At 38.2% G+C, this 13,157-nt stretch overlaps 1 protein-coding gene across 1 annotated transcript in view; it reads right to left on the bottom strand.

Annotated features, from left to right (window-relative positions):
- cps1 (carbamoyl-phosphate synthase 1, mitochondrial) overlaps positions 1 to 13,042 on the bottom strand; it is an 80,660-nt gene extending 67,618 nt beyond the window's left edge. The window contains exons 1-9 of the mRNA XM_026912908.3: positions 12,819 to 13,042; positions 12,063 to 12,172; positions 7,224 to 7,368; positions 5,266 to 5,355; positions 5,096 to 5,152; positions 3,647 to 3,739; positions 3,462 to 3,551; positions 3,180 to 3,308; positions 1,094 to 1,200 (exon numbers count right to left, since the gene is read on the bottom strand). Coding sequence (XP_026768709.3) covers positions 1,094 to 1,200; positions 3,180 to 3,308; positions 3,462 to 3,551; positions 3,647 to 3,739; positions 5,096 to 5,152; positions 5,266 to 5,355; positions 7,224 to 7,368; positions 12,063 to 12,172; positions 12,819 to 12,905 — 908 coding nt within the window. The 5' untranslated portion in view covers positions 12,906 to 13,042. The remainder of the gene's footprint in view (positions 1 to 1,093; positions 1,201 to 3,179; positions 3,309 to 3,461; positions 3,552 to 3,646; positions 3,740 to 5,095; positions 5,153 to 5,265; positions 5,356 to 7,223; positions 7,369 to 12,062; positions 12,173 to 12,818) is intronic.
- Positions 13,043 to 13,157: the final 115 nt, after the last annotated feature.

The raw sequence follows: 13,157 nt of genomic DNA, 5'->3' as shown, positions 1-13,157 counted from the left end.
TATTTTCCTGGGTCTTTATTATCTTGTATATTTATTGTCTTGGGTATTTATTTTCCTGGGTCTTTATTATCTTGTATATTTATTGTCTTGGATATTTATTTTCCTGGGTATTTATTATCTTGTATATTTATTGTCCTGTGTATTTATTTTCCTGGGTATTTATTTTCCTGGGTATTTATTTTCCTGGGTATTTATTATCTTGTATATTTATTGTTCTGTGTATTTATTTTCCTGGGTCTTTATTATCTTGTATATTTATTGTCTTGGGTATTTATTTTCCTGGGTCTTTATTATCTTGTATATTTATTGTCTTGGATATTTATTTTCCTGGGTATTTATTATCTTGTATATTTATTGTCCTGTGTATTTATTTTCCTGGGTATTTATTTTCCTGGGTATTTATTTTCCTGGGTATTTATTATCTTGTATATTTATTGTTCTGTGTATTTATTTTCCTGGGTCTTTATTATCTTGTATATTTATTGTCTTGGGTATTTATTTTCCTGGGTCTTTATTATCTTGTATATTTATTGTCTTGGATATTTATTTTCCTGGGTATTTATTATCTTGTATATTTATTGTCCTGTGTATTTATTTTCCTGGGTATTTATTTTCCTGGGTATTTATTTTCCTGGGTATTTATTATCTTGTATATTTATTGTTCTGTGTATTTATTTTCCTGGGTCTTTATTATCTTGTATATTTATTGTCTTGGGTATTTATTTTCCTGGGTCTTTATTATCTTGTATATTTATTGTCTTGGATATTTATTTTCCTGTGTATTTATTATCTTGTATATTTATTTTCCTGGGTATTTATTTTCCTGGGTATTTATTATCTTGTATATTTATTGTTCTGTGTATTTATTTTCCTGGGTCTTTATTATCTTGTATATTTATTGTTCTGTGTATTTATTTTCCTGGGTATTTATTATCTTGTATATTTATTTTCCTGGGTATTTATTATCTTGTATATTTATTGTCTTGTATATTTATTTTCCTGGTTATTGTTGTGTAATTGCAGTTTATGTAGTCCGGTGTACCGTGCTGCTAACAACATCCTCCTCTTATCACACTCCCAGCATGTCCATTACCTGTTCCCCATGGGCAGTTTGTACGACTGAGCACCAGCAGCCAAAGCTGTGATCTGGTTCCCCATACAGATACCAAACACCGGCTCAGGACGATCGCTCTCCAGCACCTGACATGGAAAAGCCATCAGACAACAATGATGAAATCCTGATGTGTCATTACAGGCAGGGCATTTAAAACACAAATCATTTTGGTCAGATCAATCATTTTTCAGATTTTTGGATCAGTCGTATCCATGTCTCTCAAACGGCAGCAATGAAAAGATTAGCAAAACTCAGCTGGAAAAAAAGGTTTCTTTCACTGTTTTGTCAACTCAAGCCCAAAATCCGAAACTCTGAAGAAGGCTTAAGCCCCGCCCACTTAGAACAATCACATGTCATATGTCCCTGAAAAACTTGTTTTTCATTATGATATACATGTCACTTTCCTTTCTAACCCTTTCAAACTGCAAATCCTAGTGTGACATTTATTTTTTCTTTGTTCAGAACCATTTCTGAAGAATGAACTACAGTCAAATTACCAATTTAATCCTAAAATCATCCAAAGACTAGATTTTTGGGTTTGTATAGTATGCAAATTTACACATATTTAATTAGCCACATTTGCACAAATAAATGCAAATTATTTGAAAAAACATCCAATACTTCCAAATAGCAATCAACTTCTAAAGATTGACAGTGATATCTTTGTTTTTGTTTTTTTTTAATTAGCCTATTTACCAGTAATGTATTGCTTTAATGTTAAGTCTACCCAGTATACAAAAGTCGGTGTCATTCAGGCACTAATGTTTACATGATATGATCTAAACCATGACTGAAAACCAGGTATTATACGTCTTTTATCTAAAAACAAATCATGCACCATTTTGGTGTTATTATATGATAATTATAATTATTTGTGTTTCCATTTAAAGAGGAGTGTAAGAGGAGTGGAAGAGGAGTGTAAGTGGAGCGTAAGAGGAGTGTAAGAGGAGTGTAAGTGGAGCGTAAGCGGAGTGTAAGAGGAGTGTAAGTGGAGCGTAAGCGGAGTGTAAGAGGAGTGTAAGCGGAGTGTAAGAGGAGTGTAAGTGGAGCGTAAGAGGAGTGTAAGTGGAGCGTAAGCGGAGTGTAAGAGGAGTGTAAGTGGAGCGTAAGCGGAGTGTAAGAGGAGTGTAAGCGGAGTGTAAGAGGAGTGTAAGTGGAGCGTAAGAGGAGCTTAAGAGAAGCGTAAGAGAAGCGGAAGAGAAGCGGAAGAGGAGCGTAATAGGAGCGTAATAGGAGCGTAAGCGGAGCGTAAGAGGAGCGTAAGAGGAGCGTAAGTGGAGCGTAAGCGGAGCGTAAGCTGAGTGTAAGAGGAGCGTAAGAGAAGCGGAAGAGAAGCGGAAGAGAAGCGGAAGAGGAGCGTAATAGGAGCGTAATAGGAGCGTAAGAGGAGCGTAAGAGGAGCGTAAGTGGAGCGTAAGCGGAGTGTAAGCTGAGTGTAAGAGGATTGTAAGTGGAGTGTAAGAGGAGTGTAAGTAGAGTGTAAGCGGAGTGTAAGAGGAGTGTAAGTGGAGTGTAAGAGGAGTGTAAGTGGAGTGTAAGCGGAGTGTAAGAGGATTGTAAGTGGAGTGTAAGAGGAGTGTAAGCGGAGTGTAAGAGGAGTGTAAGCGGAGTGTAAGCGGAGTGTAAGAGGAGCGAAAGAGGAACGTAAGTGGAGCGTAAGAGGAGCGAAAGAGGAGCGAAAGAGGAGTGTAAGTAGAGTGTAAGTGGAGTGTAAGCGGAGTGTAAGAGGAGTGTAAGCGGAGTGTAAGAGGAGCGAAAGAGGAGTGTAAGTGGAGTGTAAGAGGAGCGAAAGAGGAGTGTAAGTAGAGTGTAAGTGGAGTGTAAGCGGAGTGTAAGAGGAGTGTAAGTGGAGCGTAAGAGGAGTGTAAGTGGAGTGTAAGAGGAGTATAAGCGGAGTGTAAGAGGAGTGTAAGCGGAGTGTAAGAGGAGTGTAAGTGGAGTGTAAGCGGAGTGTAAGAGGAGTGTAAGTAGAGTGTAAGCGGAGTGTAAGAGGAGTGTAAGAGGAGTGTAAGTAGAGTGTAAGCGGAGTGTAAGAGGAGTGTAAGAGGAGTGCTGGATGAAGTACCTTGCGGACGTTCTGGATCAGAGTTTCAGCCAAAGCGGGGTCTCCAGGGCCGTTAGATATGAAGAGGCCATCGTACTCGAGGCTCATGAGGTCCTGATCCCACGGCACCAAGTGTACCTCGGCACCGCGCTGAATAAACACACACATAAACACACACCACCGGCAAAACTTTATAAAATCCCACCGGATTACATGTAAAATGTATCCGAAGAAAAAACAAGCACCCTTAGTTAGGAAATGTGCTCCAGTAGATGTTCATTAACATAATAACATATTTGTCACCTTGACGAGCAGCCTGATGATGTTGTGCTTGATCCCACAGTCAACAGCCACCACTTTGATAGGATTGCCTTTCCCATACACTCGGACTTCCTGATAAAAAATGAGAGGTGAAGAGATAAAGAGGTCAGTGTAACAGCAGCACAGCCTGTAACACAGTCAATCGCCTCACGTGAGGGTCTGCTTACCTTCGTCGAGACTTCTGCCACTAGGTTTCGTACATTTGGGTCAGTAATTTCTATTGGCTGCCCTTCAAACTCAATCTTCCCCAAAACTGTCCCCTGATGAAAGAAATAAAAGCAAACAATACATTCTGTATAATGCACTGAAAGGTCAAAATGGGTAATGTTTCAAGAAAGGTTGTGGAGTCTTCAGTAGTAGAAAAAAAGAGTAATACAAGAAATCTCATTTATTTCAGACAAAGAGCTGCTTCAGAGAATAAGATTTTCCCGTCTACATTCTATCGGCTGCAAAAAAAATCATGATTTTGTTTTGTTTTTAATCTTGAAATTGACTTGATATTGACTTGAATTGAAGTTGACTGGATATACACTCACCAGCCACTTTAATAGGAACACCTGTACACCTGCTCGTTCGTGCATTAATCCAATTAGCCAATCATGTGGCAGTAGCGCAATGTATAATCTCAAGAGCTTCAGTTAATGTTCACATCAAACATCAGAAGGGAAAAAGTGTGATCTTTAACCATGGCATAGCTGTTGGTGCCAGAGGGACTGGTTTGAGTATTTCACAAACTGCTGATTTCCTGGGATTTTCACACACAACAGTCTCTAGAGCTTACAACAGCCTATAGAGTTTACACACACACAAAAATAAATAAATAAATCCAGCAAGCAGAAGTTCTTTGTGTTCGGAAATGCCTTGTTGATGAGAGAGGTCAGAGGAGAATGGCCAGGTGACAGGAAGCTGACAGGAAGGCTACGGTAACTCAAATAACCACTCTTTATAACCGTGGTGAGCAGAAAAGTATCTCAGCATCCACTACATGTTGAACCTTGGGGCATGAACAGCTGAAGAAGCAAACTACTTATTGCACCTTTACTAGGGATCGTGCAGAAATCTGAGGGCTAGAGAAGGAATATGAGGCTACAGTGGACACAGGCTCAGAGAAACTGGACAGATGAAGATGAACCAGGAGATGTTTTTCCAGTTGTCAGCTGTCCAGTTTGGGTGATCCTGTGCCTACTGTAGCCTCAGATTCCAGTTCCTGGCTGACAGGAGTGGAAACTGATGGGCTGTTGTAGCCCGTCCACCTCATGGTTTGATGTGTAGTGCATTCTGAGATGCTTTTCTGTTCACCACGGTTGTAAAGAGTGGTTATTTGAGTTACGGTAGCCTTCCTGTCAGCTTGAATCAGTCTGGCCATTCTCCTCTTACCTCCTCTTCTCCTCAACAAGGTGGTGTTGTTATTGTTGTTGTTGTTCTTGTTTTTCGCATCATTCTGTGTAAACTGTGTATGAAAATCCCAGGAGATTTCATCAGGTTCTGAAATCTTCAAAACAGCCCATCTGGTACCAACAAACCATTCCACATGATTATTAATCAGGCTAATGTAACAAAAACTACCACCCATACACCACTTCACTGCATCTGCAGAAATGAGTAAAGTGGCCGACCTTGTCTCGGATGATTTTGGTCAGCATCCTGGTGTCCACGCCGTATAAAGCTGGAACCTACGTAACAGATATACATCAGAATAACATCACTCAAAGCTGGAGGAACAAAACCATAACACTGAGCTACGAATAGCACAAGATTAACACAGACATATCACACTAAACATTACCTTCTCCTCCTGCAGCCACTGTGCCAGAGACTTCACCGAGTTCCAGTGGCTGTAGTCGTGACTGTAATCCTGCACCAGTAGCCCTGATACCTGCAAATACATCACACACACTCAGCCTGATATACTGAGGATTTAAACACAAGACATTAAATAGATCTTCATATGCTCTTAATGAGGTTAATGAGGTGTTATATAGGACAGAAATCACAAGGAAACTAGTTACAGGAGCGATATCACTACATATGTCATAACCTAATTTGTTATATAATAGAGCGAAACATGATTACATGTTGCTAATATGCTATCATTATACTGTTTATAACAGTAGATGGTATATTTGCAATTATACAACAGTGCAGTGAGAAGTTGTTGATTAATTTTCTTAGTAGCACAGTGCACTTGGATGCTTGAATCTGACTGGTCAGAAGGCATTATTTTCACAAAACAGAACAGGACGTTCCGGCTGCAACATGAACGATAGGTTAATATTACTGTGTCCGTTATGGAAGGACTCTCGAATGTAAGCACTCTCAGTCTCGGTTACACTTTAGCTTTCTCAGTTTTCATGGTAAAATGACAGGCTGTGCCTCTGTGTGTGTGTGTGTGTGTGTGTGTGTGTGTGTGTGTGTGTGTTAGAGAGAGAGGGAGAGAAGCTGATGAAGAACGACTGTTTATTGCAGCTATAATGTAGGAGATAACAAGAACTTGTCTCTGAGACGTTCCACAACATTAAATCTAACTATAAACCAGTAAACCATAAACTGTGTTTGTTCGCTGTGGTATAACCGGAATGACAGACCAGTTATATACTATATACTATATGAAATTAACGTATGCTGGGGGTTGGGGGTGGTTGGTTGGGGGTGGTGGTTATTCCTTACATATCAGAATAGCTTGGACAGTAGATCCAGCTGCAAGGTTTATAATAATGCACTCATTCTAATATGCTATTGTTTGTATGCTAACAACTTATACAGGTATTCGTGCATTAAAAATATTTTTAAAAAGATATTTATTTAACATTTATGGAAGGAATCTCCGGTATCAGTGCTTGTTACAGTAAGAGGTAAAGCTGTAACTTTAAAGTTTACAACACAGGAAATCATTCGGATGGAGGGCTTTGTGGTTTGTCAGTGAAGCCAGGTTTACACTGTACAATTTTCAGAAATTTTACAAAACTTTGCAGAAGGTATGTTTATGTGAGCCTGTTTTCTCCACAGGTCCAGATCCCGCTGACTGATGACATTTATTGAGATCATTTTGTGCTGTGTGACAGTCAATAATCTTTAAAAATGCCTCAGATAACACAGTCTAAAACCAGCTTGACATGTCGAGCTGCATTTTTTTGTCATATTAACTTCAAGAGAGAAAAAACAAGAGAGGCTGGTGTGGGAACAGCTAGTTATAGCTTCTAAAATGTAGAGATAACAGCAACTAACTTGTTTCACAGATGTTCCACAACACCAGATGTAACTATATATGGATAAAAAGTATGACGTGCCATTCTTTAATGAATCAAAAAGTGTTAGCATTGGCAAATTATCTGTGATATAGGAACAATAAAAGATTGTTGATCATTGATTATTTTTCTATAACAGCACACACCCAAGTGTTCTGTGACATTGCATACATTTTGCCATAGTTTCCAAAGCAAATAAGCAAAGGGCTGGCAGATATGGCAAGAGATTTATTTATTGATTGATTGATTGATTGAATGATTGATTTGTATAATTACATTATTTCCATGGTATAATAATTATAAGAACTAAAGAGATATCTAAATAAATGAACTCCAGGCAACACATGATGGCTGGAAAATCGTGTGATTTTCTCATTTTTGGCCAAACTGTTTCATTAAACAGCACTAAAGTTGTTTAAATATTAACAATATTAAGTCATAATAAATGAATTAGCAGCATGTGACACTAGGTGACTCCAGTGCATGGAGGTACGGTCACCTGAATGCGATCCGACTCTGAATTCTTTCTCAGTCCCACTTCATCAAGCTCCTGCATGTTGGGGACGCCGTAGTTGCCCACAATGGGGTAGGTAAGTGTAAGAATCTGGCCTCTGTAGCTGGGGTCCGTGAGGGCCTCTGGATATCTAAATGCAAAAGGAAGATTAAAATATCAGTACAGTATACTGATGTACGAGATCATATTAATTCAATTCAATTTTATTTGTATAGTGCTTTTAACAATGGACATTTTCACAAAGCAGCTTTACAGAAATAAATAGACTCAAATTGAATTAAACCAAAATAAATTGTAAATATGTGAATTTATCCCTAATGAGCAAGCCAGAGGCGACGGTGGAGAGGAAAAACTCCCTGAGATGATATGAGGAAGAAACCTTGAGAGGAACCAGACTCAAAAGGGAACCCATCCTCATCAGGGTGCTAACAGATAGTGTGATTATAAATAAATCCCTTCTATTATTGTGTACTATATGGACAAATAGTGCAGTTGGGAAACCAGTAAATTCATCACAGTTTTCACAAGAAGTCTGGTTTGTTAAACCTATCCACTGTCCACTGATGGAGTGCTAAGTACAAAGCTGCTTGTGGTCGCAGTCCCAAGCCAACACAGTACACAGTATATTAGTGTTGTACACTTACATCAGAGCTCGTAACAGTATTGCATATTTACATCAGAGCTCATATCAGTATTGTATTCTCATATCAAATCTCATATATTTACATCAGAGATCACATCAGTATTGTATACTCATATCAGAGCTCATATCAGTGTTGTATACTCATATCAGAGCTCATATCAGTATTGTATATTTATATCAGAGCTCATATCAGTATCGTATATTTATATCAGAGCTCATATCAGTGTTGTATACTCACATCAAATCTCATATCAGTATTGTATATTTACATCAGAGCTCACATCAGTATCGTATATTTACATCAGAGCTCATATCAGTGTTGTATACTCACATCAAATCTCATATCAGTATTGTATACTCATATCAGAGCTCATATCTGTATTGTATACTCATATCAGAGCTCATATCAGTGTTGTATACTCATATCAGAGCTCATATCTGTATTGTATATTCATATCAGAGCTCATATCAGTGTTGTATACTCATATCAGAGCTCATATCAGTGCTGTATACTCATATCAGAGCTCATATCTGTATTATATATTCATATCAGAGCTCATATCTGTATTGTATACTCATATCAGAGCTCATATCTGTATTGTATACTCATATCAGAGCTCATATCAGTGTTGTATACTCATATCAGAGCTCACATCAGTGTTGTATACTCATATCAGAGCTCATATCTGTATTGTATACTCATATCAGAGCTCATATCAGTGTTGTATACTCATATCAGAGCTCACATCAGTGTTGTATACTCATATCAGAGCTCATATCTGTATTGTATACTCATATCAGAGCTCATATCAGTGTTGTATACTCATATCAGAGCTCACATCAGTGTTGTATACTCATATCAGAGCTCATATCTGTATTGTATACTCATATCAGAGCTCATATCAGTGTTGTATACTCATATCAGAGCTCATATCTGTATTGTATACTCATATCAGAGCTCATATCAGTGTTGTATACTCATATCAGAGCTCATATCAGTATTGTATACTCATATCAGAGCTCATATCTGTATTGTATACTCATATCAGAGCTCATATCAGTGCTGTATACTCATATCAGAGCTCATATCAGTATTGTATACTCATATCAGAGCTCATATCAGTGTTGTATACTCATATCAGAGCTCATATCAGTATTGTATATTTATATCAGAGCTCATATCAGTATCGTATATTTATATCAGAGCTCATATCTCTTTCATATCTCTATTTGAGGCGCATGTAGATAATGTAAGCAGGTTAGCATTTTTCCACCTCAGAAATATTGCTAAGATTAGAAATATACTTTCGCTAAGTGATGCTGAAAAACTAGTCCATGCATTTATCACGTCCAGATTAGATTACTGTAATGCTTTACTATCTGGATGTTCGTCTAGATGCATAAATAAGCTTCAGATAGTTCAGAACGCAGCAGCGAGGGTCCTGACTAGGACTAGGAAGTATGAGCATATCACGCCAGTCTTATCTACATTACACTGGCTCCCAGTAAGATTCCGCATCGATTTTAAAATATTACTCCTAACTTATAAAGCATTAAACGGTCTCGCTCCGCAGTATTTAAGCGATATGTTAGTACCTTACGTTCCGCCGCGCCTACTTCGCTCTAAGGATGCAGGCTGTCTATCAGTACCACGCATTGCCAAAACCACGGCAGGGGGCAGAGCTTTCTCTTACCAAGCCCCAAAATTATGGAATAGTCTCCCAGTTAATGTACGTGAAGCAGACACGGTCTCAGTGTTTAAGTCGAGGTTGAAGACTTATTTATTTAACCTAGCATTTAGCGACTAGTGTTTTTATCAAAGGAGTAGAACTGGGGGACTCGTGGATGTTGAGTTTTATCTCCACACGGTGACTGTGAGTGTACCTAACCACTTTCCTTCTCCTTCTGCCGAGCTACACTCCTGAGCTGCCGGTGATCCAGACCTCCCCCCCTTCACTCTGGACCTGTCCACCGGCAATGCTTCATACTGCCACGAAAACGCTTCAGCTGTTTTCCATGGACTACACCAACACACATTGTGCTCACACACACGCACACTACAGTGTAAACCCATATGAGGATGGGTTCTCTGTTGAGCCTGGTTCCTCTCAAGGTTTCTTCCTATCACCATCTCAGGGAGTTTTTCCTTGCCACCGTCGCCCTGCTTGCTCATCAGAGACGGCACACACACACACTTCACTTTACTTTTGTTTGTGTAAAGCTGCTTTGAGACAATGACCTTTGTAAAAAGCGCTATACAAATAAAAATGAATTGAATTGAATTGAATATCTGTATTGTATACTCATATCAGAGCTCATATCAGTGTTGTATACTCATATCAGAGCTCATATCAGTGTTGTATACTCATATCAGAGCTCATATCAGTATTGTATACTCATATCAGAGCTCATATCAGTGTTGTATACTTATATCAAATCTCATATCAGTGTTGTATACTGATATCAGATATCATATCAGAGCTCATATCAGTATTGTATACTCATATCAGAGCTCATATCTGTATTGTATACTCATATCAGAGCTCATATTAGTATTGTATACTCATATCAGAGCTCATATCAGTGTTGTATACTCATATCAGAGCTCATATCAGTGTTGTATACTCATATCAGAGCTCATATCAGTGCTGTATACTCATATCAGAGCTCATGTCTGTATTGTATACTCATATCAGAGCTCATATCAGTATTGTATACTCATATCAGAGCTCACATCAGTAGTGTATACTCATATCAGAGCTCATATCAGTATTGTATACTCATATCAGAGCTCATATCTGTATTGTATACTCATATCAGAGCTCATATCAGTGTTGTATACTTATATCAAATCTCATATCAGTGCTGTATACTTATATCAAATCTCATATCAGTGTTGTATACTGATATCAGAGCTCATATCAGTATTGTATACTCGTATCAGAGCTCATATCAGTGTTGTATACTCATATCAGAGCTCATATCAGTGTTGTATACTCACAACAGAGCTCATATCTGTATTGTATACTCATATCAGAGCTCATATCAGTGCTGTATACTCATATCAGAGCTCATATCAGTATTGTATACTCATATCAGAGCTCATATCTGTATTGTATACTCATATCAGAGCTCATATCAGTAGTGTATACTCATATCAGAGCTCATATCTGTATTGTATACTCATATCAGAGCTCATATCAGTATTGTATACTCATATCAGAAGTGTATACTCATATCAGAGCTCATATCTGTATTGTATACTCATATCAGAGCTCATATCAGTGTTGTATACTCATATCAGAGCTCATATCTGTATTGTATACTCATATCAGAGCTCATATCTGTATTGTATACTCATATCAGAGCTCATATCAGTGTTGTATACTCATATCAGAGCTCATATCAGTGTTGTATACTCATATCAGAGCTCATATCAGTGTTGTATACTCATATCAGAGCTCATATCTGTATTGTATACTCATATCAGAGCTCATATCAGTATTGTATACTCATATCAGAAGTGTATACTCATATCAGAGCTCATATCAGTGTTGTATACTCATATCAGAGCTCATATCAGTGTTGTATACTCATATCAGAGCTCATATCTGTATTGTATACTCATATCAGAGCTCATATCAGTAGTGTATACTCATATCAGAGCTCATATCTGTATTGTATACTCATATCAAATCTCATATCAGTGCTGTATACTTATATCAAATCTCATATCAGTGTTGTATACTGATATCAGATATCATATCAGAGCTCATATCAGTGTTGTATACTCGTATTATACCTCATAACAGTATCATGATCTCATATCAAATCTCAAAGCAGAATTGTATATTCATATCAGAGCTCATATCAGTAGTGTATACTCACATCAGAGCTCATATCAGTGTTGTATACTCATATCAGAGCTCATATCAGTGTTGTATACTCATATCAGAGCTAATATCAGTGTTGTATACTCGTATTATACCTCATAACAGTATCATGTAGTCATAAATAAGTTCACATATGTATTATACGTATATGCATATGAGTCCACATTTCAGTATTAGAGTTATATCTGGAATGTATACTACTGTGGGAGCTAACAGAAACTGTACATGCACACTTCTCTAAGTACAGTCTACAGTCAGTGGAGGTGAGAGCAGTAGATGTTTCCTCACCCCACGAGCCCTGTGTTGAAGACCAACTCTCCGGACGCTGACTGGCCATGGCCAAAGGAGTAGCCCTTCATCACTGTGCCATCTTCGAGAACCAGGTGAGCGCTCTGAGCCTGCATGCAAGACACAATACAGCTGCAAGTGGAACCAGATCCTGCGCTCAGGCTGGAAAACCAGGGAGTAGGAATATACACCAGAATATATTTGTATTTCATTCTGAGGATTTGCCCATGCTTGCTGAAATGATGCAATATTACATCACCCTGTTAGTCTAGTTCACACTGCAATCATATCAGAAAGTTTGATATGCTTTTATACTTCTTTTTGGAAGTGGAGAGTAAGAAATGAAGTCCATACTACACAGAAGGGCATAGAAAGGAAGAAAATAGATAAACCTGCAATGCAGTGCAAATCAAAGTGGCTTCTTGAAAACTTAGTGTAATAGTTATGTGAATATTAAACGAGTTAGTTAGATAGGTAGCTAGCGAGCTAGCTGCAACCTGGCTAATGCTAGTCATGACTTTTTAGCAAGCATTTTCAGCAAGTTTATCAAATATTATACAGGTTTAAGTTGACAAATGGAAAGTGTTGCAGCATGATATCCGTCTCATTCAACTTCTGTAGTGAAGTCTTAATGCAAAAGTTGCAACAAAAAAGAGAGAGAGAGAGAGACATGAATTATTCTTATTTGAAGCTCTGATTGATTTAGCTAAGGAGCTACATTGATACAGTAAAAAGTAACAAGATATAATTTGTTACCTTGACGCTGAGGGAACGTGCTGCGGGTCTCCAGCCTAATGAAGCAAAATTCCTCATAAATTTAGCAACTGTCAGCATTTTGGTCATGTTTCTGCCTTCATACGCTTAGTTACTCAACCACTAAGTGTCCTGCTTTGAATTAAAAGGAAAAAAAAAAAGTTCTCTATAAAAATGAATGAGGCAATGAGGCAAGGCAGTGTCGTGGGCTCGTGCGGGAGTTCCACCCAGCAGCCAATCAGAGAAGAGTAGACGAGACAGTAGCCAATCAGCGATCAGCAGAAGTAATAAAAGGTGGGACATGCATGCTCGGATGGCGCGCGCTGCATAAATGGTGCAACC

Source organism: Pangasianodon hypophthalmus, chromosome 5, assembly GCF_027358585.1.
Source record: "Pangasianodon hypophthalmus isolate fPanHyp1 chromosome 5, fPanHyp1.pri, whole genome shotgun sequence".
NCBI lineage: Eukaryota > Metazoa > Chordata > Actinopteri > Siluriformes > Pangasiidae > Pangasianodon > Pangasianodon hypophthalmus.
The sequence above is the reverse complement of the archived record's forward strand: the minus strand, read 5'-3'. Positions and strand labels throughout refer to the sequence as shown.